Source organism: Cygnus atratus, chromosome 19, assembly GCF_013377495.2.
Source record: "Cygnus atratus isolate AKBS03 ecotype Queensland, Australia chromosome 19, CAtr_DNAZoo_HiC_assembly, whole genome shotgun sequence".
Taxonomy (NCBI): domain Eukaryota; kingdom Metazoa; phylum Chordata; class Aves; order Anseriformes; family Anatidae; genus Cygnus; species Cygnus atratus.
In genome coordinates this window covers 9,744,680-9,768,704 of record NC_066380.1, presented here as the reverse complement: position 1 = coordinate 9,768,704, position 24,025 = coordinate 9,744,680, and the positions used below count along the sequence as shown (strand labels likewise).

At 47.7% G+C, this 24,025-nt stretch overlaps 1 protein-coding gene across 1 annotated transcript in view; it reads left to right on the top strand.

Annotated features, from left to right (window-relative positions):
- The window catches only part of LOC118257069 (voltage-dependent N-type calcium channel subunit alpha-1B-like), a 282,260-nt gene that overhangs the window by 95,870 nt on the left and 162,365 nt on the right, over positions 1–24,025 (top strand). The window contains exons 4-6 of the mRNA XM_050714494.1: positions 7,721–7,812; positions 10,019–10,171; positions 14,368–14,555. Of these exons, the coding sequence (XP_050570451.1) occupies positions 7,721–7,812; positions 10,019–10,171; positions 14,368–14,555 (433 nt within the window). The remainder of the gene's footprint in view (positions 1–7,720; positions 7,813–10,018; positions 10,172–14,367; positions 14,556–24,025) is intronic.

Sequence of the window (24,025 nt, the reverse complement as noted above, 5' to 3'; positions counted from 1 at the left end):
GTGGCAGACTCAAGGTATGACCTACTTTCCAGCACGATGGCTTTAACTCCTCTGTGCTCAGTTTTCCCAGTGTGAGCTCAGTAAAATGGTTTGGACATGTGCATTTTCCTGCCAGCTGTCATGGCTTATTGCGAATCAGCTTCCTTTTATACTACGTGCTGTGGTATGTTGATGTCTTTCCTGCTCAGAGGCAGCAAGGACTTATTTGAGCAATTGCCTGGTTGTAACCCGAATATATTCGTTTGTCCTGGGCAGATGCCAATCCTCAGCTCTCCCCGCTCCACAAAACCCCATTTTTGTTTGAGTGGTGCACGCTGCTCAGCTGCTGATGTCTCGCTGTAGCAGAGGAGTGCGTGTCTACAGATGCTCCTCTCCCTTTCTTCTCCCTGGAGCCTGGCTCAGGGATTGCAGGCAGGAAAGTAGGTTGCAGGTGGGTTGGGGGGGGTGGAATTCTGCTCGTCTTGCTGTGCCTACTCCTAGGACTCTGCAGCGTTTCTGCCATGCAAAGAGTAGACAGTTTGCTGTAAGCTGAGGGCTGGTGGTAAATTTAATGATACAAAAAGCTCAGAAATGCACCTGTGAGGCGTGAGAGCAAGGAATGAATTGGCTGGCTGTGGCTCTGAAGCAGAGTATTGCCTTACTGTTCAATATTGTTATTTCTTCCGTGTATTTTATTTTAGACTCTGTTCTCTTTGTTATAGCTAAAGAGAGCTTCATCCCTCATTCCTGTGAGGTTACTTTGATGGATGCAGTTTTGGGACAAACATTTATCTGAGCAAGCTGACCAGTCTGAGTTGCTCTGGATAGGTTGGTGGTAAGGAAAGGGTTGGGATGCTTTATGTAGCGTTGTGTATGTGTTTTGAAGGGAAGGAGAAAGCTGAGACACAGATATTTGGTTAGGTGCTGAGTCTTGGTTTTGGCCATCCAAAGAAAGGCAGAGGGCTGGCAAGCAGGGTCCTCTCATACGGGAGGGCCTGGGGACAGCTGATGGGGATGTCACCGATGTGGAGTGCTGAAGCCAACAGAAGAACCTGTTCCTGCCATAAATTAAACGGCGCAATTAGCGTGCCAGATCTACTTATCGGCTCCGACCTGGTGTCGACTGTGTGTCTTCGGTAGTCAGATAAAGCTCACACAGCATGAAATCAAACTGAGTGAAAGAGGGCATCTTTCCAAGAGCTCCAGTGCCTGCTCGCGTGCAGATTTGTGCTGCAGCTGGGGGAGGCGGTGGGGCTGACGGCCGCGTCGCTGCACCCTGAGCACGGGGCCGGCTCCCTGCGCTGGGCGAAGCAGCTGCCCCCATCTGAGCACCCCCAATCTCATTTTGTCTGCAGTGAGGCTGGGGATGTGAAATCCAAAGGAGGGCTCCTGTGGGTGCTGGGGAGAAAGGTGCTGCTCAGGTGTTCGGCTTGCTGGTGGAGATGTTCCATCTTCCTCCAAAATTGAGGGCATCTGCCCTTTGTGGGGTCAGGGTAGCTGGTCCGGCAGCAAACACAGAGGTGCAGAGGCTGTGCAGTCTGGAGACCATCACGGCAGGATCTCGCCTCCCCTGTCACCAAGCAGGAGTGTGTCACAGAGCCGACGAGATTATAACCCCGTAATGTCATATGAAATGTGATAAGAATCAGATTTGCTGGATAATAAGCTTTTACAGCGGCTGTAGATGTTACGGTTAGTTTCAATCAGTCTTCTTAGCTTCCTATTTTCATGGGATGAAGCTCGTGTTAATTTTTCTGACACACAGAAAGGCTTGGGGGTGGCTCTTTCATTTCCATGCTGGGCCGGTTGGTGTACGTGTGCGCCAAGGGTCTTCCTTTTGATGCTTCCCACAGAAATGTGCTCCTTCTGGTCAGAAACCCAACAGCCATTTGGCCTGATTCTGACTCAAAATAAGGCTGATTCCCTTTCAAGTTGCAACTACAACATCTGAAAAAAAAAAAAAAGCAGTCCAGGAATCCGCTGGTCGTGGGCTGAGGTCTGAGTCAGTGCCGAGCAATTCGTTGTGCAGGGCAGACATGAGAGCAGTTTGTGTTTCCAAATAAAGGTCATTAATTCAAAGGCTTAGCACGTGTGTGGCGAGGCTGGTGGTTATCCTGCGCTGTTTGGTGTGCTGCTGGCATTCCCGATCCTTGAAAGTCTTGCCAGCTCCAGCCAGTGATGTGCTTTGTGCTGGTTTGGGATTAAAATGCTTCAGCCATGAGGAGAGCAGCAATCAGAGCAGCCTCCTGTGGCAAACATGATCGGGGAAAAGAAGAAATGGAGAATATAAATTTTTGTAAATTTTTAATGCTCTGCTTATATTTCTGAAGGAAACACGCCAGTTAAAAAGCTTATCTACTTAATATGAATTTTACAAACTTTTTTAGAAGGAAATGAAACTTTTTGATAGAACCTTTCGTTTCAATAGAAATTTTCCCCCAATATTTCCTGTAAATTTCCCAAGTGTTTAGATGATGGCATGGGATGGAGAGAAGCTTGTGGGTTCTCCAGCTGGGGTCCCCAGCCCTCACGCATGACAAGCGATCCTGGTGGTGGTGCCCACTGCCTTGGGCTGGGGTTAGGGTCTTTTCTACCCCCCCCGGAGGACAACTCAGACAGGAGTGTGCGGGGGAGGATCGCGGCTAGTAGAGGCCACAGAGAGAGCTGAAAATCAACCCATGGACCTCCCAGACCAGGGAAACATCATTGGAGTGGTTGCCTGATGTTTATGAAGAGCCACCACAGCTGGCAGCTGTCAGGAACGGCTCCTTCGGGACACATGCGGGGAGGACATCCTGCCCTTCTGCTCCCTCCTTGGTTTCTATTTCGAAGCAGGACCTGCTGGTCGCTGGGGCTTGTTAAAGCCTGGGCCCAAAGCCTGGCTCTGGACGTGGGAGTGGTTTACTGGAGTTTTCTGTGCTCCCCCTTCTGCCACAGATTTTGAGGTCAGTGCTGCCAAGGTGTCTGTGTTAGCTGGGGTTGGGTCTATGGGTGTGAAGTGGTGGTTGCTATTTCTTGCCACCAGACAGCTGCCGTGCTGCTGGCTATTTTTTTCTTTTTTTTTTTTTTTCTTTTTTCCCGGGGAAGCTGTCTCATGGGTATTTAGTCGCTCTCCTAATCCTGCTGAAAAGATTGATTCAGTTCTTAGAAATGGGTGTTTGGGATAAGAAGTCTGGGAAAAAAAAGTTGCTCTTTCCCCTACTTTCTAGGACTAGAGTTTATAGTAAATAAAAAGGTTGCATTAAAAAATGCCTACAATTTCTGCCAGTGATTTCTCCTCTGGCAGAACCTGCCCTGGCACCAGTGTTGTCCAGCAGAGATATCAGCTTGGAAGTGTTAATAATTCTCAGTTATTCATCTCGCTGCCTTTTGCTGTAGCTTTGTGTTATCTGCTCGCAAGCAGGCACGCCGAAGCTGCTGGATTTGCAGCCAGTCACAGCTCTGTGGTGCACATCTCAGGCTGCCTCCGATGTGATTTATGGACAGCGATACCAGCAGATACCGATGATATCAGGCAGCTCGGAAACGTGCAGCATTGTGTGACAATGCGTGCCTTGTTGAACCTGTTCATAGAAGTACTGAGCTCCTAGGTACTTAAAGAAATGGATTGCTTATTATTTATGTTAGCATAATGTTCAGGAAGGACGCTTTCACTCTGTTCTTTGCATTCTTTTATACCCAAGGGAATAAGCTCTTTTTATAATCTATTCCAGGCTTCCTTAGAACAAAAGGTATCAGGCATTCATCACAAATCTGGCCTTTGTCTCTGGGAACAGATGTCAGAGCTTGTTAGTGGAGGTGGTGGTACAGAAAGCAGTACCTAGCCAAGTTGTCATCCAAGCGAGGAACAGCGTGCAGTGGTCCTGAGCACCAGTGAGCTAGCAGGATGTGTGCCCAGACCTCCAGACCCGTAGTAGCACGTGAGCAGGAAGGGTCTGGACGGCCAGCCACCCTGCCTGTGCGAAAGGCGAGGTACGCGCAGAACTGATTTAACAAGATTTTGTTGCACTCACTGCAGTATTTGAATTTCTGTTTGTGCTTTGGTGGGGATGTGAACCCTGATGCTTGATGTGGGGCAGGCCTTGACCACTGAGGTCAGGCCGGGATGAGTCCTGCTCTGTGCTCACACAGCGATGGGTCTGGGAGAGTCTATGCCTTACGATGCAGTCTGCATTGTGGTGGTGAAGGGGATGTCTTCGGTGCTTTGGCCAGGCTCTGTGCTGGTGTTGCTGTGTCAGTCCTGTGCTCCTTTTGATGCTAATTTTGGTCATTGCATTTCCATGGTCCATCCAATTTTTCATTTTGTACAAGACTCCTTTCTGTAAGCCTACCAAATCTCAAAGTTTCTGTATGATCCATTAAGAAACAAAAAAGGCTGCGCATCAATGCATTTATCTTTGTGCAGTTATCTCCTAAAACCTTGTCTGTGCTATTTTCTGCTTTCCCCAGCTGATCCCTGCTCCCGGCCCTGGCTCGTCCAGCACCTCTGCTTTGTTCTCAGCTCTTTGCTGCGCAGCCGGGACAGCTTCGGCAGGATTGTCAGGATGTGCTTGCCAGCTGGCTCCCTTCATCTCTCGGTTTCCCATATTTTTAATGACCATTTCCGACTCATTTTGGCCCAACTCACAGTGGCTTCTGTGAGCTTTCAGCTGGACTGTGGGAGAGTGGGAAAAATGAAGCAGAAAGCTGGCGCTTGGGCAAATGTCACGGAGCTGATTGCAGCCTTCCCTCACTGGGGCACTGAGGCTATTTTCCACACACATCTGCGAACAGCTTAGAGGCACAGGCTGCAGTGCAGCTGTAAATTAGCACTGTTTTTGCAGGTTTTGCTGAAGATGCCCCTCTGCGCTTTCCTGGTCCTCCAAGCACTTCCTGGACACCAGCTTTCTGCCAGCTGGTCCTTTGGAGCTGTAAGACCCCAGGGCTCCTGGGATGGACACTAACCTGTAACACTTCTAAAAATGTGCAGGGCCCTCTTTTCCTCATGCCACTGCTTGGACGGCCTGCCTGGGCTGCTGGCAATGGTCACAGCCTGCAGGGGCTGCAGCACCCAGCCCTCCTTGTGAGAAACGCAGTACTCAAGGCTGGGCACCCACCACCTGCCTCATTTACCCAAAAGTCTCAAACGTGGATTTTTAGACCCAGAGCCACCACATCATCCCCTTGCTCTTCCATTTCTTTCAATGCAAGTGGCTTTGTTTAGGATGCTGCTGTATTTCTTTCTCTCTAGACAAAATCTGTCTGGGGTGTTATGGTTTTTCAAGTGTGTCTGATTCGTGGGCAGACCTGGCGGTGACAGCTCGGCCACGTGGGCACGGGCAGTTCCCATGATTTTTTCCCATGATTAGACTGATATTCGGTATCATCCATGGGCCAGCTCTCCACGGAAGGTGGTGAGCTGTAGGGTTTCCCATATAAATTAGCTAGGTGATTAAAACATTAAAGATCTGAGAATTAATGAATAATTAGGGTTTTTGACTAGGGGGCTTTGCTACAGGTTGAGCAGACTGTTTTTAACATCAAGCCTATTAAGGAAGACAGGACTGGAACAAAGACCTTTAGCCGCTGAGCATTTACTGGCACCATGGGACTATTTGATCCCCTCCTCGCTCCTGTTTCCTCCTTGATGAGCTCCGAAACAAACCAATGAACATATCGAGCACCCCTCCTCTCAGCTTGGAACACGAACCTGCCCGATGACAGCACAAATCCATCTTAGCTCGTTAGAGACTGATGGTGCCTTTCGCAGCGACATCCCAGGTGGATGTTCAAGATTATCTTTTGGTTTGAAGTGTGTGCTGTCCCCGGGCTGCTGGTGTTTATAAGGGAGCAATTACCTTGTGAGGGTGGAGGGAAGGGAAAAGAGGAGTGAAGTCATTGGCATGGGTGCAGAAGTTAAGATTAGAAGTCTCTGAATGTGATAGGCCTTGGTTTAAATTTGTTTCGTGTCGCTTCTGCTCAAATGACATCAATAGAGCTGACGTAACGTGAATTTTCTGGTCGTGGAAAGGTAGGAACAGGTGTCTTATAGAGTAGATACTCTGCTCGTCAGGTCCTGGCTTGCTGCTGCCTCTGTTGCCATCCAACATCTCAGCATGGTTTTTCCTGATCCCCAGCACCTCCTGCTGCTTGAGTCTGGCCCCTTCCGCACAGCAATGCTGAGCCTGCTCTTCCCTGGCCCACGCTTGGCAGCAGCGTTAAGTCAGTCAGTAAGTCAAGGACAGGGTTTTTAGTCGTGGAGTTGCGCTGTGAGCACAGCCACATCCTCCCAGTTTGCAGGACATCCTGCATAATAACTGCCACACGGTAAAAGCGTGTGCCTCCTTTGAAAAACACTGATTTTCCTGGTGTCTTTATGGCAGCTGGCCACTTCCTTGAGAGCTCAGCAGCGCGTTATAAGGCACTGAGAAAAAATGGCTTCTGGGCAGGTGGGGATCAGTCTTGGGTTGCTGCATGCTGTGGGTGCTCTGTGCCTCTCGGAGCATCGCTGCATGGGACCTGGTGCTGCTGTGCCGTGGTGCTGCATCCCCGTGGGATGCCTGTGTCTGATAACCTCCTTCCAGCTCTCCCATGCTCCGCAGGAGAGGTCCTCCACTGCTCCTCATGGCAGCTCTGGGATATCGCATTTAAATCATTTTCTCGAGTCTTTCTGCTGCTGTAGCTCTTGGGGAAGGTTTGGCAAAGTGTCAGGTTGTAGTAAAGGTTGGGTCCGCGTGGGCACGCTTTCGTTGGTTTGGTTAAAATAGTGGTGGCTCCAAGTGTGTTCACTGCCAGGTGGCTGGGTGCTTGCACGTCCCACCATGGGCTGGCTGCTCAGCACCCCCTGCCTTGACACAGCAGCCTGGGGACAAACCTGGCAAAACTAGTGGAAATCACCCATCATCACTTTAAATTGGGCAGTGAAGAGGGAGTTAATGAGAGGGTTTTGACTAACTGCATGGTTGGCTTGTGTCTTAAATCAAGAATTTTTTGTTGAAATGTTGAAGGAAGAGCTACACTAATTAGTGAATGAAGCTTTGCCATGCTCTCTGTGGGTCGTGTGTGTCTTGCAGCTCTTCACTCAAGGAGTTCATGTCTTTGTGGACTGTGGATACTGTGACAATATTTCTTCCTTTACTGTGTCCCGAAACACCAGAGCTCTTTCATTTTCTGAAGCAATTTCATTTTTAGTTTTTAAGAATCGTTTGGGATCTGTATATCTTACCAGAGTTACAGCAGCATACTAGAGGAAATGCACCCTGCTCTCTGGATGGTCTCCACGAATAAGGTGCTCTGAACAAAAATTAATTTCACACAGATAAAGTATATAACAGACCCTACTTCAGATATTAAGAAACACCACGCATTGGTACCTGAGGAATTCCTGAATTTATTGTAGTGAAAAGCTCTGGCAGGTAATTTCTAGCGTAACTGAGGGGGTTATTTTCTTTTCACTGTCTCATTCTTAAAATGGTGTATTCTTTCCTATAAGTACAGGGTGCTGTTCTCTAAGGGCCAGAGCCAGGCCTGCTCGCTGTGTGTAAGCAGCCCCTTAAACAAGCCGATACTGTGGATTTTCCTACAGTCTGATTAAAGCTCAGCAGCTCTGCAAATTATTGGTTTCCAGCAGATACAATTTACAATAAAATGACAGGTATAAAATCTGAAGCAGCCTGAATATGTCTGTTCATGCTTTGGAAACAGGAATTTGCATTTAATCCGTTTTTTCCCCTCTTTTTCCTCTTCTCTTTCTTGACATTAGGATTCTGGCAACCGCTGGGACTGACTTTGACCTGCGGACCCTGCGAGCTGTCCGAGTGCTGCGGCCCCTGAAGCTGGTGTCAGGAATCCCAAGTGAGTGCCGTGATAATGTCACCTTCACAGCCAAAGGGTTCTAGAGCTTCTGGGGTGTAACGTGCTTTTCTGAGCAATATGTTCTTCCTCTGCGCCTTCGTGGTCTGTGGCTCCTTGTTCTTGCTAGCTTCTGGTTTTGTTCCCCCAGGCTGTGGATAGCGCCTGGTTTCAGCAATGCACTCCCAGGCTGTGCAGGTGGGTGGCAGGTAGTTGTCCTGGGACTCTTGTGACATTGGGGTTGGGTCGTTTCAATTCGGATACGAAGCCATGAGACCAAAACTTTGCAGCTTTCAGGCCCCTAGCCCCGAGCTTGGATCTTCCAACCACTTTACCAGCTGAGCATCTCACACTCTGGGGGGTTTGTCCCTTCTGTAACACCAGGGGAAAAACTAAGGCATGGAATGGATAGGACTTACTCTTGCCTTCTCCTTGGCAACTTGATCGGTTTTTACATGCCAATGTGAAGGGTCTGATGGGGGGCTGCATCATGCCTCGCTTATGCCCTGAGACTGCCCAAGCCCTGGCACCATTGCTTATTGCCTTTTTGCCTGTTGTTGCTCACCAGCTGCTCTGCCCGCTAGTGGGGATGGCTGTCAGGAGCATATTTCATTTCTGAGCATGGAACAGGGAGGTTTTCCCTGCAGCAAACCCCTTAGCTCTGTGGAATGCTCTGCATTAACCCCTGGGCAGCCCCTCTCCTCCCAGGCTGCAGGCTGGGACATCAGCTCTGCTACCGTGGGGCTGAAATGCCAGTGCCATAGAGACCCAGCAAGGGGTTATGCCAGGTACTAACAGCATCCAAAAAATCCTGAAATCAGCATCCTTTCACGGGCAGGGCTTCAGTCTGAATCCCCACATAGCACAGGTCCTTGGCTAGGCTTGGGAAAAATGTTATTTAATTATAGGGTCTCTAATAAGGAGATGCTGCTGGCTCTTTTTCTTGTTTGTCTTGCCCATGTCTAAGGATGTCAGGGAAGTAAGGTTTGTGGAAGTACTGGTATTTTTTTAATAGGGTAGCTCAGAATGGTCCTTGTGTGCCTGAAATATTTTCTACTTTCTCTATATACGGCAGTTGTTTCAGTAAAAGATATTGCTTCTGCTGATGAGTGTTATGGGGGGGGCGGGGAAAGGCCTCAAGCTGGGGAATTTTGACACAAACTATTTCCAGCCAACACAAGTATCTGCTTACTGATTTGGGTAATGAGGAAAAGAAAGACTCAAGTAATCATATAAATGTTTTCATAAACACTGGGCCTCAGTGTCCCTGCATGGGTTTGTGGTCCCTCAGGGTGTTCCTGTCCTGGGGGGATGCTCTCCTGCCTGGTGACGTGCCCTGGTCCAGCACAGCATTTTCCCATACAGCATCATTTGCTCTCATGTTCTAGTGATGCTGCAAAAGCTGTGTGCACTGTATTTTTCCCACCATGTAGTAAATGTGCGGCCTTGAGGTTCATTCGTATACGAGCATCCTATACTCTTTTCTTGTACACTCCAAGTATTTTTTCCTCTCCAACAGATCTGAATGCTTTTTTTTTCTGTGTGTCCCACGTTGACCTCGGTAGAGCTGCACAGAACAAGGTGGCAAGGCTCTGATGACCCTTCCTTCTCAGCACCTCCGAGCAGGCTGCCAAGGTGGCTCTCAGCTGCCAGCTATCACTGAATTTATTTTGTTATGTGCGTCTGCGTGACGCTATCTGACACCTCCATCTCGGCAGCCTCTCTAGCCTTATCTCTCCTGGTTTTAATTGAAAATGAGTTTCAGAGCCAGTGAAAAAGCTATAGATGGAGAGCCCTGGAAGACGGTGTTTGGTTCTCTTTTTGTTCCTTTTCCTTCTGCATTGCTCTGCTGGAAGCAGGCCTGAGGCCACCCCCACGGTCACAGGATCAGCCTTAAGGGCCTGGTTCAGCTCCCAGCTGAGTCCTGGGACTCCACTGGCTGCAGGAAAAGTCCTTTTTGTGTCTCTGAAGCTTAGGAGGGCTTTGAGACTGTGATCTGAAGAAAGGGGGTCAGAAAAAGATAACTCCTGACTGCGTGTCTGACATCTGCAGAGTGTCATGTGTGTAGTGTTGTCTTTACAGCACCCTGGGGAATGCAGCACTGCATGATGTTGCCAGTCCTAATCTTGCCCTTAGACACCCCCTTATTTCCTGCTCCAACCCTTGTTTTCCGTCCCTCGCTGACTACCTGTTTCTCCCCGCCCCGCAGGTTTGCAGGTTGTCCTCAAGTCCATCATGAAGGCGATGGTGCCCCTGCTTCAGATCGGGCTGCTCCTCTTCTTCGCCATCGTGATGTTTGCCATCATCGGGCTGGAGTTCTACATGGGGAAGTTTCACAAAACCTGCTTCTCCAACGAGACAGGTGAGACTGGGGCTTTGCTGCCATCCCAGTGGATTGTCGTGACGCTTCCAGGCCCCATCACCTCATCAGGATGCTTTCCATCTCCATAAGATCCTTTTCTCCATCCTGCTCTTACATTGCTTTTCCTTCTCAACGTTTGCTGTATTCCCTCTGTCTTTACCTGACTTTTGCTCACCCTACAAGCACTGGGACAGATCCTTCCATCACTTTTACACCCAGCCTTGATGCTGGTGGGTTGCTGTCAATCTACACAAGAGTGAGATGAAGGTGCTTAGGACCTCCTGGTGTGGGAGACTTGTTTTTCATAACAGACGTGTAGAAAAAATCCCTGTGGTTCCAGCTTGTTGAAGGGTGGGTTTTAGTTTAGTTTGTTGGTCTCTGTTCGTGTTTTCAGTGGGTTTCACTTTCTGAACAGTTTTCTGACTGGGGAATTTCCTTGGAAGGTTTCTGGGGTACGAGAACATCAGTGAGATCAGAAAGGGTGGAAAGACTGGGAGCAAGCAAAGGAAAAAAAAAGAAAAGGTAAATAAATGGAAGGCAAGGGGCCCTCTGGAGAAGGGATAAAAATGTCCTTCAAACAGAGCAGGGCAGGGAGCAGTCATGAAGGTGAATAGGAAGAGGGTCTGGTGAGGGGGCACCGTGCAGCCTTGGCAGCACAGCAGGTGCTCAGGCTTCTCGAATTTGTTTCAATTTAAAAGCACACAGACAAACAAAAGCCATTTTTTCCCCATGTAATTTTTTAATATTTCTGTTAGTGTAGTGCTAATATGTGCTGATTATCTGGACTATCCACAGATGGAAATATTGTTCCTGTCTCCAAAAGATTGCAATTTAAGGTATAATTGACTGTCTTTAAAGCACAGTCTTGTATTTTCAGTGATTATCACTAATAGGTCTTCATATTGATTTATTTATATGCATTCAAATGGTAATAAAAGAACATCCCAGCCAAATCTCTGGGCATCCTTCGCAAGGCTTTATAACAAACAACAACATGGAAACAGTTTAATATATTCAGTTTACACAGAGCTTTGCAAAAGCAGGGAGAAATTGTTTTCTTGCTTATGTTCATTAGCGAAACAGAATACAACTTGTAAAGGACAATCGGGTGTTTAGAGGTTGCTTGTGAGCAAAACACGGTGCTTCCTGGAAGAAATGAATTTTCAGGCTGGATTTGTAGGAGAGGGAAATCTTTTTGGTGTGCGTGTGTTTGGTGCCAAGCAGAAGAGGTCTCAGCTCACTGCGACGTCTAAGGCTACCGCAGCGATCCCGGAGGAATAACACCGGTGACAACACTGGTGTGTAGGATGTAGCAGCGTTCTCTCTGAGGTGGTGAAGGAGAAAGCACTTCTGAAGAGGTTTGCGTTTTCAAGGGGCGTTTTCAGATCTGTTGAATTGCAGCCCCAGAATGAGATGGGTGAGTTCTCGCATCCCTGGTTTGCAGGTGGTGGCTGCAGGCTGGGAGTGCTGGCCTCTGCGCCTCGTTCTCTGCTGCGGTGACTGTCGCCAGCGGGCAAAAGAACGATTTATTTATTTATTTGCCCCTCCAGAAACTGGTTAACTCAATATGGAAAGATAAACCCCAGTGCTGTTCGTGTTCTCTGCAAACAGCTCTCTGACCTCGGCGAAGGCTGAGGTCTCCGTGCCAAGCTGGGGGCTGAGGACAGATTTGCCACGTGTACAAATTGTGTGTAAGTGGCTGCTGCTTGCTGGGGGGCCCAGCTAGGAGTTGGGAGCACAGCCAAAAGATGCTGCTGCGCACCTTGCATCACGGCATCGCGGCACCTGGAGGCTCGGCAGCAGGGCGGGCCGGCGGTGCAGAAGGCGCCTGCGCTTATGGGCGCTGCCCCTGCTTTTCTCGAGGGGCAATGCGCCTGTTGTTGGGCGAATTACGGGGATCGATTCGACCCGCTGCGCAGGAAACGGCGCGGTGGTGTTTCTGGAAAGGCAGGGCAGCGAGGCTTCCTGGCGCTGCGGTCCCCTGTGAGCAGAGCAGCGGAGCATCCCGCGGTGCTGTCAGCCCAGCCGTTCAGTCCTAAGTGCTCGTCGGCTCCGAAGAGGTGCATTAACAAGCCCAGGCCTGATACCACGGGCTCCAAAGGCTGACTTCAGCATGGAAATGTGAACCTCATTAAAGAGATGCCTCTGTCAAGGGGTAGCAAATGAGCGGATGAGGACTTGCTCACGCTGGTTTCTGTTCTAAATCCCCAAAGTGAGCAAACTCTGGAGATTTTCCCTGGAATCGGGAGCCAGATGAGTGGTACCAGCCGTGACTTCAGCTCACTGTGCAGGGAACCGAGTGGAGGTGTCAGCAGTAAATGTTGCAACAGCCCAAGAGCCGTGGGTAGGTCGGTAACAGTCTGCACTAGAGGGATACTGGGGACCAAAATACGGCAAACAGGTCGTTCAGGGCTGCTGCCACTCTTAATTTTGATGAAAAATGGGTAAAATTTTTTTGATGAAAAATGGGTAAAAAAAAGTATTGGCTGTGCTTTTTCCAGTGCCTGACTTGCTTTCCTCTCCCCGCATCCTCCATGCAGCCTACTCTGCTGACACAGGGTTTTTAAGCGACTGCCCTCTGCAGCTCCTCACCCAGCCCAAGCACCCTGAAGCTGCTGTAGGAAAGAAGGACATCACGTTTATTCCCCCCCTTTTTTCCTTGACACTCCCCTTTCCTCCTGTCTCTTCCCCAGCCGTGGGAGCAGGGACCAGTTCTGGTCCATCAGCATCTCTCTCTCAAAAAGAACAAGGACATGCATTGCATTTTCAGAGCATTATCTGGTAACAAAAGGCCAAACGGAGAGAAAACTGGATTCTTTGTTAAGGCACGCTCACGAACAGTCTGCAAGAGCCAGATTTGATATTTTCTTTGTGCAGCCCTGTCTCACCAAGCCCTTACGAAAGCCTGTGGTGACCCATATGGGAGCTGGGGAGAGATGCCCTGCATTAAGGTGTTGAGTCAATAGGAAAAGGTCGCACACGCGCGCACACGTCCTGCAGCCAGTGACGGTCTTGTTTTCCTCCTGCAGGCTTTGCTCTATGGAATGATTACTCCTAATTATTGTTAGCGCTGATTTTGTTTCCCCCCTGGTGAATTTGATTTTGTGGAGTTTGCTGCTCCATTACCATAACATGTCACTTTTAAAACCATTTAATATTTCCAGAATTGCATCTCTGTGTAAATAGGAACATTGCTTAGTGTATTTATTTACTTTAGAAAAATAAAGTGCTGGGTTTTCAAACTGCTCTCTGTTGGTGCTCACAATGTCTCTGGAGGGCTGCAATGCTTCACAGCTGGCCCTGGAAGACATGGGCCACTCTTTTGGCCATCCCTGGAGGTCCTTAACCACGACAGACTTTTTCTTCCTTGCTTCCCTGGGTCTGAACCAAAACTCAGTGCAGTGACCCCATCCCTGCTGCAGACAAGCTGGTAGCTGGATGCTTTCTCTGCCAGCATTGCCCTTTGGGCAGAAACACAAAGCTTACAGTGGGGCTGGAGCTGTTGGTCCAGCTCAGGGGCTGCTGTGGTGGTACTGCCTTGTAATGCAGCCGGAGGCTCCCCATGCAGCTGTGGTCCAGCGTCTGGACAGCTCTGGGGCTTTCCGCAAGCAGCTCTTGTGTAAGGCACTAGTGCAGAACCTGCCTTTTGTTTTAATGTTATAGTGCCAATGTTTAGCACTTAGCTATGCTGTATGAAGGTGTATGGATGTCGCAGTGTCTCTTGGTGTGCACCATTCCCATGCCTTTGTTTTTATTTTACCGTGCTGTAGTGTTTGTTTGTTTGTTTTTATTTATTTTTGTTTTGTTGTTGTTTTTCATGGTGTTTTTCATTTGTGGCACTAACAGACATGATTTAGTGATGGAACAGAACAGGTCAAATTGGACAAGCTGATCTTGAACGTCTTTTCCAGCCTAGATTATCATGGTTCTGTGATTCTACATATGACATGGCTGAAGAATTAATTGCCAATTGTGGGCGCTTTGGGGTTAGCTCTGCTCCACCCTGCTGTTAAACTGCCCCCTTACAGCATGGCACTGTATAAATGCTCACATGACTGTAACATCTTTTACATGCCCAGAGTGACACAAGGAAATACAAACCAGTCTCATGTGATGGCACAAGGAGGACACGGCAGCACCAGCTGCCTGCCTGGCTTTGGTCGGTGACTTTTTCTCCCCTCTGCTCCCCTCTGCAGGCGACGAGGTGGGAGATTTTCCTTGCGGAGAGGAGCCCCCTGCCAGGCAGTGCGAGATTGGGACCACCTGCAGGGAGTACTGGCAAGGGCCCAACTACGGCATCACCAACTTCGACAACATCCTCTTCGCTGTGCTCACCGTCTTCCAGTGCATCACCATGGAGGGGTGGACCGACATCCTCTACAACGTGAGTCTGCTGATGGGGCTGTAGGACTCTGGGGGTGCTGGTCCCGCTTGCACTAGTTTGAGAATGGTTTGCAGGAAAAAAGAAGTCGGTTTGTGCCTTTTTTTTTCATATTGATTAGCACCTGAAGGTTTCCTCTCTCGGTTGGGTCTAGCCTTTCTGAGAGGCATTGTAATCTGCAGCAGTGAACGGTGAGGGCTGGATTTTTGTGTGGAGATTGAGTACTAATTTTGGCAACATCAGTGCAATTTTACAAAGCCCTATCCATCACCTTCATGCCTGGCACGACCCTGGCTAAAGAGAAGATACGCCAGGCTGAATTGTGTCGGTAGGGCCTCTGCTGCCTCCACCTCCGGCCAGCCGGAACCACGACTGTTGCAACCACTCAAGGTCAAAACCTCTTGGTCAGCTTTATTGCTCTCCTTCTTAAAAAAGTGGAGTAACCCCAGACGTTTCACAACAACTGAATGACTTTGTATTTCTGGTAGCGTAATGCTGTCGCTTGTGTCTGTAATTTATACTTACGCTTTTGAGGTGTCCTGTACTGAGGCAAGCTCCTAACCCTTGCCTTCTTTGTGGGCCAGGAGGTGATTTACACAGGCTGGGAATAGATCCCTCCAGCTGTTTTCCAGCAACTGTATCCTATTTTCTTGTGAAGTGTGCCCAGCCTCTCTTTGGGAGTCAGCAGGGGCCTGTGTGCCTGTCACAGACCTGTTGTCCCCAGCTTCATGCTTTGCTTGGATCTTCCCATATTTCCAGTATTTCCACAGCAGGTGTAACAGGTCTGGGGGATGGCCTGTCTGGTTTGTACTCTCATTTTCTGTGGTAGTAAAGGACTTTGTCAAGTCCAGGGGCACGAAGGAGAGAGCACTTTCCAACTTTTCCACCCTGTCTTAGACAAAACTGCTAATGTGGAAAAATAACTGGAATAGGCATTAATAGATCATTTCAGTGGCTGGTAGGACGACAAAATATTCAGTCTACTTCATTATAGACTCTGGACCCATGCTGGGCTCGTTTGCAGACCTTCCTGTGAGGGTTTCTGTAGCAACAGGAGAGTATTATTAATATCAACCACAGTAAATTGCAAGGTACAATTCTGCTGTGTTTGAAGCCAATATATCTGATTTATTACCTTTACCATTTGTTGCTCAGTTCCTCCATTTCTTCCAAGTCTTTGCTTTAGAGTGATCTCAAGAAGGTCTCATTTCCCCATTGCATGCCTTCCCCTTGCCCAGAAACTTCATCACACGACCAGTTTCTCCTACTCTCATTCAACAATCCCACTGCCTCCTTCTACTGCCAACTGTTGTAAGAAAAGCCCATTAGCATCCTGGTTGGAATTGATTAATCAATACGTGGTGTATTAGATCATCTTCTCCCAAACTGCCTTTTGTACTATACGCAAAAAAAAAACAAAAAACAAAACAAAAAACAAAAAAAAAAACAACAGAGCTTAGTATTGGGATATTGATTTTGGGGGTTGCTTTGAAAATTATTATAGTATCATTTTAGATGTCCATTAATCTAATTGGAAACAGATGCCTGGATGAGATGCAGTATGTATTTGTTGTACAATACCAGGTCTTGCCTCGTACCCTGGGTTAGGTTGTAATGGCTGGTGGGCTCACATCTCTGGGTGGAGGACGAGCAGTGTGCAGTGTTACTGGACCACTTGGCAGGCTGCACACAGCCGACACCCACAGCCAGCTCTGCCCCCTTCCTTGGCCCTCCCTTGCACGCTGTCACCCCGTCCTGTGCTGCTCTGCTTGCTGAAGAGCTGGCTGTGCTTTTGCAGGTTAGCAGCCAAGAAAAGGTGTGGGTGGAGAGAAGATCCACTTTGTACAGTCCTTAACTTTTTCACAGCTTCAGTCATCTGTTTTCTGGCTGCTTGGCTTTTATCTTGGTTTATTCCGTGCCCACTCTAGGTTTGTCAAATGTAAAAATGAAACAGAAGCCCAAAGCTTGCTGCAGCAATGACTGCAAGCCTGGTATGGCGAGTGTCTGTGGATGCAGAGGTAGTAGCAGTGCAAAGTCCAGTCCTTGCAGCACTCCTCAGCCCTGCATGTGCTTGTCAGTAATGCTGTTGGAATCAGCTGGGTTCCTGCTGGACCCATATCATAAGATGTTGCCTCTCGCATTCAGAAAAATTTTGCAGTGATAAAGTGAATTTTCCTGCTAGCCCCAGCATCTGGTCTCCTCAAGGAAACCTCCATTCCCCAGGTGTCAGAGCTGAGCTACGAACCTACTTTCAGTGTGTTGCTTAAGATTTGCAAAAGATAGTGGGACCACAAGATGCAGTCTATGTAAACTGTGACTATGCATTAATAAGGAAAAAAGCTGGTGTTCCTTGTGCTGCTAACTAGAAATCTGACTAGATCCTCCTCAGGCTCAGCCTTAACCCAGCTATTGTATGACCACTGCCACAGGCTGGGCATACTTGGCTAGGGTAGGTTTGTTGCCTTGCTTTGCAAACCCTTTCCCTTCCTGCTGTTAAAGCAGATGGCCCTGCACGGGGTCCATTCTTAGAGCTGAAATCCCTTGGATGCCAGGCAGTCTAGGACTGAGACCCATTATGGGGAAGTTGAGGTTACAGACTGCTTCCTTAATGGGCCATTCATTTCCTTCTGCAAAACAGTGAGAGATTGATGGATCTGCATCAATGGGGCTTTGCTATTGCTCCTCTTTTCCTGCTATGACCTTTGCTGTGGGGTGCTAAGAGCAGCTAGTTTTTTTTCTTTGCAGTCATGATGGCTGGGGTCAGTCGCAGGGTGAGACATGCTTCACCAGTTCAACAGTAACTTAACCAAGGGACAGAGCTGGCTCTGTCCTGAAAGCAGCTCTGAGACAGAAAAATAAGTCTGCTAGGTCTGTGGTGGCAACAGGCAAGCTGAGGAGTTTGCTGCAAACTGATGCTCACAAAAGAGGAAGCTTGGGCTTGAGTTGGATGGTTTGGCTCAGGTCTTTCCAAAGGTTCCAGTGGGAGGTTCTTTGCAAGGACTATTTAGTCATTTCCAAAAGATTGAGATGACTTCACAGGTGGTACAGATACAGCCCTCATGCAGATTTAGAGAAAAATACCATCAAAGGCAAGGCTTTGCAGTAAGTAATCTACCCTACGAATATTTGTTCCTTCTCCTGTGATAAATTGAGGAATTAGGAGGTCAGGGAGAATACTAGTTCACAAATCTCAGCCCAATTTTTCCTTGCTGATCTGCTGTTTAGGCTTTCATGGAGTTTCATTTTAATTGGGGCCAAAGAAAGCTTTCTAGCAAGCCTTTATCTGGAAGGTGATTTATGCTCGAAGCAAAAAGACTGAATCATCAATCAGGTGAAATGCTTTGAGAATAAGCTGGGGAAAACTCCCTCCTGAATCAGCAGTGCAATAGCATCAGAGCAATATCTCCAAACAGGCACTTCTGTGAGCTGCAGATTTGTCAGCTGTGGCCTGTTTTCTACTCAAAGAGGTCCAAGGAGCAACAGGTGATTTAGGGAAGCTGCTGTGTCCTGAGGACAGGAGACAAGGAAGCACCTTTTCTCTTGCAAATGAAGTGCATTCTAGGCTTTCAGCGTGATCTGGAAATACATTAAAACAGACTAAATTATTATTATTTTTTCCCCACAGTGAGAGGACTAAATATCACAGTCGGGTGTTGTGAACAGGTTTTTTTGTGTTTTTTGTTGTTGTTGTTTTGTTTTGTTTTCAGTGTAATCCAGTGCAGACAGATCAGAGATCCCTGAAGTACAGGCAGAGCATCTTCTGGATTGGGAAACTAGGGAAAGTCTACCTAGAGCACCAGTTGCTGTGGGCAGCAATGCTGTTCAAGTACAAGGTGCTCTGGAGTAGCAACCCCTTTTATTTTTATTTTTTGCTGCAACTGGGACTAGTTTAGTCCCACGGCAGTCTAGAGACAGTGTGCCTCTCAGCAACGTGGAGCAGCCCAGCCCCTGCACCGGGCTGATGCAACCATTCTGCATCCCACTTTGGTGGTGCTGATACGGGGCTCTGTGTGCCTCTGCTGCTCAGGATAGGTCCTTCCCATGGTAAGTAAAGTTCACCTGGAGCATCACACTAGGGCTGGGAGTGATGTAAAACAGCAGGGGTTGTGGTATCTGCTTCACTTGTGCCTTAGAGCACCGTTATTGTGATGAGAAGTAGTAATTGGTGAGCAGATTGTCTCTTGGGACTGTTATGTAAATGTATTAATTAGTGCTCATAAAGTTCTTTAATATGCTAGGTATTACCAGGCTGCACTCGTTGTGCTGGCCGATGTTAGCACTGCTGAGGGAGAACACCTCCAGTGATGGCCTCCAAGTTGTTGGCAAACCAAGGTGCAGGGACAAGGTAAAGAAAACTGAGGCTAAGTACTGGGGACTCATATACAGAGGGGGGATAAAATAATGCAGATGTTCAGCAAGAGAAAATACGATGCCCCTGGCACGTGAGCCCTTTAAAACCAGGGCAGATAAAGCTCTCAAGAAGACTCTGCTTAAAGCAAATCTGTCCTGACCTTCCTCTATGTATAGTTCTCTAATTAAATAACAGTATTTTGGATCATCTTGATTGTGCTTAGCTTTTGAGAATGATGGTGATTCTTCTCTTGCAAACTGCTAATATAGGCTGTGTTAGGAGGTATAAAACTTTTTAAAGAGATGATAGTGTGATTCCTGGTTTTCTCTCTATAGCAATGATTCCCAGCTTTTCCCATGCAAGACCTTCTCATCTATCATAAGACACTCTCCTGCCTTTGATCCTGATTATTGTGGGGACTTCACCTTGTTTTACAAAGTGAGAAAACGCAGAGAAGTCTTGTGCCTGCCTACAAACTCCCCCATGTAAAATGCTGCTTTACTGCCATATATAACAGCATCAATTACTCTACTGAGCCTGTAACTGGATGCGAGAGAGACATTGGTAACCTTAGATGAGATAGCTACACTAGATGTAATACCATAGCCGTGGTTAGCTGGGGCTCAATGCTTTTTGTTATATACTCAGGGGTTTTGGAAGGTTTTCGAGCTCTGCTCTGTGGTTATTACACAGCCAGCCCTGCTCACACTACCCATATGTACCCCTCTGTGGGTGTAGTCATGCCTTCGCAGTGGGGGTGTGGGTTGAGTTTCCAAGGAGCTGAGGAGCATGGTTTGGAGCTTTGTGGTCCCAGTTCTCCTACAGAAAATCATGGGTCAGACCTCAAGCTGGTAGAAGTCTTGATGTTGACTTTGAAAGAGCTGGGTTTTCACCTTTTATCTTTCCTCTGCAGGAGCTCAAAGATACATGGTGGAATTTGCTTTGCAAAATAGGGATTCCTTGCATGAAAGGAAAAATGTCAAAGAGTACACTCACTCTCTTTTGATCTTAATGGCAAGAGATTTTCCTGTTTCTTCTATTTCCTACTGTCAAATATTAGTGTCCAGTGGGTATTTCAAGACTGTGGACTGGGCCTAACCTAATATGCTCGTAAGTAGGAACGAGCAGTTCAAATAAAATGTAAGTTTACCCTAAATTGGATCCTAACTAGAACTATACCCTCACTGAATTTAGAATAGCTTATGATTCACTTGGTATTTTTCATTCTCTTTTGTGTCTTTCAATTTCCTGATTCGTATAAAGATACAGAAAGGGAAGGTCAGGATGTAATTATTGTTCCATCTCCAGCCCAACCCAGAGGTGGTGGATGTGCTGGAAATGTAGGGGCAGAAGGGAGTCTGTTTTACCCAAATATCATAAAGTGGCATCCCTTCACCTTGGAGACTTGGTGTTAAGGTTCCCCTTGGCTTGTTGCCTGCTTGTGAAATTCTTCCTGGCCTGGAGAGCCCCCGCGCTTTCAGGCACCTCTTAAACCTGTCAGTTAAGGCTTAAAAGTGGCTTTTTTTGCTGGCCATTCGCTCACGATTGTGGTTTCCTCTGAGGTTATGCACTTGCCTTTGCTAATGCGTGACTGTCGTGCCTACTTTGGTGTAGCAGCATGTGCAACAGCAAACCCTGTGGGACTCAGTGGAGGTGGCTTTGAAACCGCTCCTCTCTCCTAAATCGCCTAACGTACTGCTGGCTGTTAGCAGTGACCTGCAGCCAGTCTACAAAGCACAAATCCGTAACAGCTAGATACTGAGCTGGATGAGGATAAATGAGGCTTTGTTTACGGTGCTGTTTGCGTGCCCCGGGGCTGGCAGCCTGCGTTGGCTGAGGGGGTTTGTGATGGTTCATCCTCCTGTGCTCATGCTTTGTGTGTGTGCATCAGCTCTCCTTGTTCTGAATTAATGCATCAAGGGATAAAACTGTTTAGCCAGCAAAAGCATAGCCAGCCAGGATAAGGGGAAAAATATTGGCTAAAATACTTTCTTTACGTTTTCAGCAGGAAGCATAAGGATAAAGGAAGGTTTTGTTTTGCCATTCTGAATCATACAGCACCTTTCTGATAAGGTTTCTTTCCTATTCTGCAGTCAGTGTTGTGTCTGAGGGGCAAGATCTGCTCCACCTAAATCTGGGGTGCCAGGACCTGGGGCTGGAAAAGCACAGTGTCCCCAAAGCCAAAGAGTGTGGCTTTAGCACCTGTACCACAGAGCAGCATTAAAAAAGGATGCTCTGCCTTCACTTTGGCTTTCTGAAATGTGTTGCATGAGCTGAAATGCTGTGTGAACACAGCATTTGCCTAAAAGCTGGAATGTGAGTGTAGGGAGTACGTTAAGTATATAGTGTAAAACTCCCCATAGCACTGTCTAGGGGACAGATCATCCCTGGGACTTGGTGTTCAACAATGCTAAACTTTTACCATCAGTGTGAAGTTGTTCTGGGAAATGTGCTGAGAGCCGAGGGAGATGCCCAGGCCCAAGCAGTGGTGGCAGAGCTGGCAGTGCGTGTGTAACACGTGCTGGAGTCGGGCACTCAGTGGACGTGGGAGCTGAGCTGCTGTGCCAGGCTTAGGTGCTGCGTGGATGTGCTCGTGCTCTTTTCCTCCCTGCAGTTTCATAGAGAAGGGAAAATCCCCTAATGTTGTTAGTGTTAAATTGTATTTACTATTCAGTTAGGATGACTGTAATCTGCTAATAAGAATCAGCCATTTTCTATGTGCACACAAGGGTGATGGATAACTCCCAGCCTCTCACTGCTGCTGTGGGGGTAGTGTTGATTTCTGGTGTTTTGGTATGACCGATCGCTTGCAGGAAAATTTGGCAGCAGTGGCAGGATGAAAAGCAGGGAGCCAAGAGTCTGGCAGCAGCTCCGAGTGCAGGATTTTTGAGGTAGTGAAATAGCTGGGAGAGAAGAAGGGAGAAGCCTTCCTTGTTCCCTACTGTTCAACAGGGGCTGTGGATCAGTTCTTGTTCAGAACTGGTACTGGAAGTCTGCTGGAGGTGGGGACCTACCTAGGAATGACCAAGCCCATGTAAGAAAGGCGCAGAACAGAGCAGCTAAGCCTTTAATTCAAGCACAAAACCACGCTGGAAGTTCTGGCTGCAGCTTTGCCATGTGTGAAACTCATCCTGATGGAGAGAGCCTGCAGGTGGTCAGGGCATTGTCCATGCCCCATTTATACCTCTTCTGGGGTCTTGGATGGGTCGGTGCATAGACCTTCTTCCCGCTGGTTATAGAGGTGTGGATTTCAGCCATGCTTCCTGCTCAGTTTAAGCCTGTTCCATCCTCATTGTGTTTTTGCAATATATGTTTGGTTTGAGTAGTGGGGAGGATTGTTATTGTGTAAGAAAATGAATCTTTTAGGTCAATGTTCATTCATTTAGATTGTTATTATCATTTGATTGTGACAATCACATAGTCCTCAGCATCTTTCCCAGATTTCAAAAACTCTTTTATAAACAGAACCACCTACTGTTTGTGTCCTGCTGCTAAGCAGAAACCTAATGGCAATATGAAAATAACTAAACTTCTTCATGTCTTAAAACCCTCCATGGAACTCCATGTCCAAACCATCCTGAGCATCTTGCTCTTGAGCAGAAAGTGGGTTGGATTTCTCCCTTGCGTTTCCCCCAAGAAAGATTCAACACCAGGCTTTGGGGTAGTGTGTTTGTTACTAATGAGACCTAGTTGGATGTGTATAATATATAGCAGTATAATAAATTGGTGCGTTCATCAGCAGGCTTGTAGCTCAGCTGAAAATCCCATGGAGATCACAGACTGAGCAGCAAAACCTTTACCTGCTCAGTTGAATTTCTCTGCTGGCTCCTGAAACAAACCTCTGTGGTAAATGGAGGAATCTGCACACCTGGTGGGTCCTCGGGGGAGGATGACCTGTCTGTACAACAGACTTCTCCTGCTCTCAGTTCTGCCTTGGCCGATATCCATTTATTCTTGCTTCCCTCCCCCTCCTACTGGATTTTGGAGGGCTGTAGGGCCTGTTTTCCAAAGGGCTGAAGTCCCAGATCTTTAAGAGATGCAGTATTACTGTATGGCGTGCTTTGCGCGCTTCCTCATCCAGAAAGTTTTGTTTAAATCCAAAGTTGTTATAATAGAAAATGGGGAGATTGTCTAAGGCTAAAATGGCTTTGAAATGTCTAGATGCCAAGACAGGTTTGATGCATTTCTCTGACCGTGCCCGGGTCTCCATCTGTCTGGAAAAACAGACTGTCTGACCCCGTGCCACATGGAAGTTCTCTCTAAGGCTAAAAGGATTGGACATTTCAGCCCTGATTCAGCAGATTACCCTGCTCAGAAAACCACTTGAACAAATATGTAAAGTTGAGACAGGGTTTAAGTGCCTCACTGAATTTTCTGCATTTTCTTTAATGTCTCAATGAAGATATGTTCCAAAGGACTGTGGGGCAGCCACCCCCAGGCTTTAATGGGAGAGGTTTAACATACAGAGCAGGAGAGTGACATACATCGTACAAACTTAAAGAGCCCTTTCAACGGAGCAATTGCTCTCTGAAAAGAAATTAAAATCTCTCCAAACAACAGCTTAATCATCAGTGCTTGCCAAGAAGTGAAAACTCCAGCTGAAGAAATTCACTTGCAGCTTGACAACATTACAGCAGCGAGGGTACAAGCAGCTCTCTTACATGCCCAACAATTGGTTTCCTACAAAGGGAAATAAAGGCAGCTGGGTGCTTTCAGAAGCATGCCAGCCTGTTTATGCCATGACTGCTACATCTGTGGTTGAAGTGGAAGAGAATAACAGAATACTTCTTTAAAAGGAAAAAAAAAGAAAAAGAAAAAAAAGTGAGGACTTTTTTGCTCTTGTAGACCCTACGGCAACCCAAAATATCTGCAGCTAGGTGCTACTGCGGAAGAGGCTGGATGTGCATGGGCTTCAGGAGAATGTGTCTTTGTTCTTTGACCTGCAGACAACATACTCTGGGGCACAGGAGATGAACAGAAGCAGCTCCAAGCCAGGCTGCAGTAATGGGTCCAGCGCTGGTGTCCTGGGGTCATGGTGTTGTCTCCAGGCAGCTTGGCAGTGGGATGAGCAGGGTTCTCAGTGTGCGGTTGCAAGAGAGGCTGGAGGTACTGGGCATAGAAA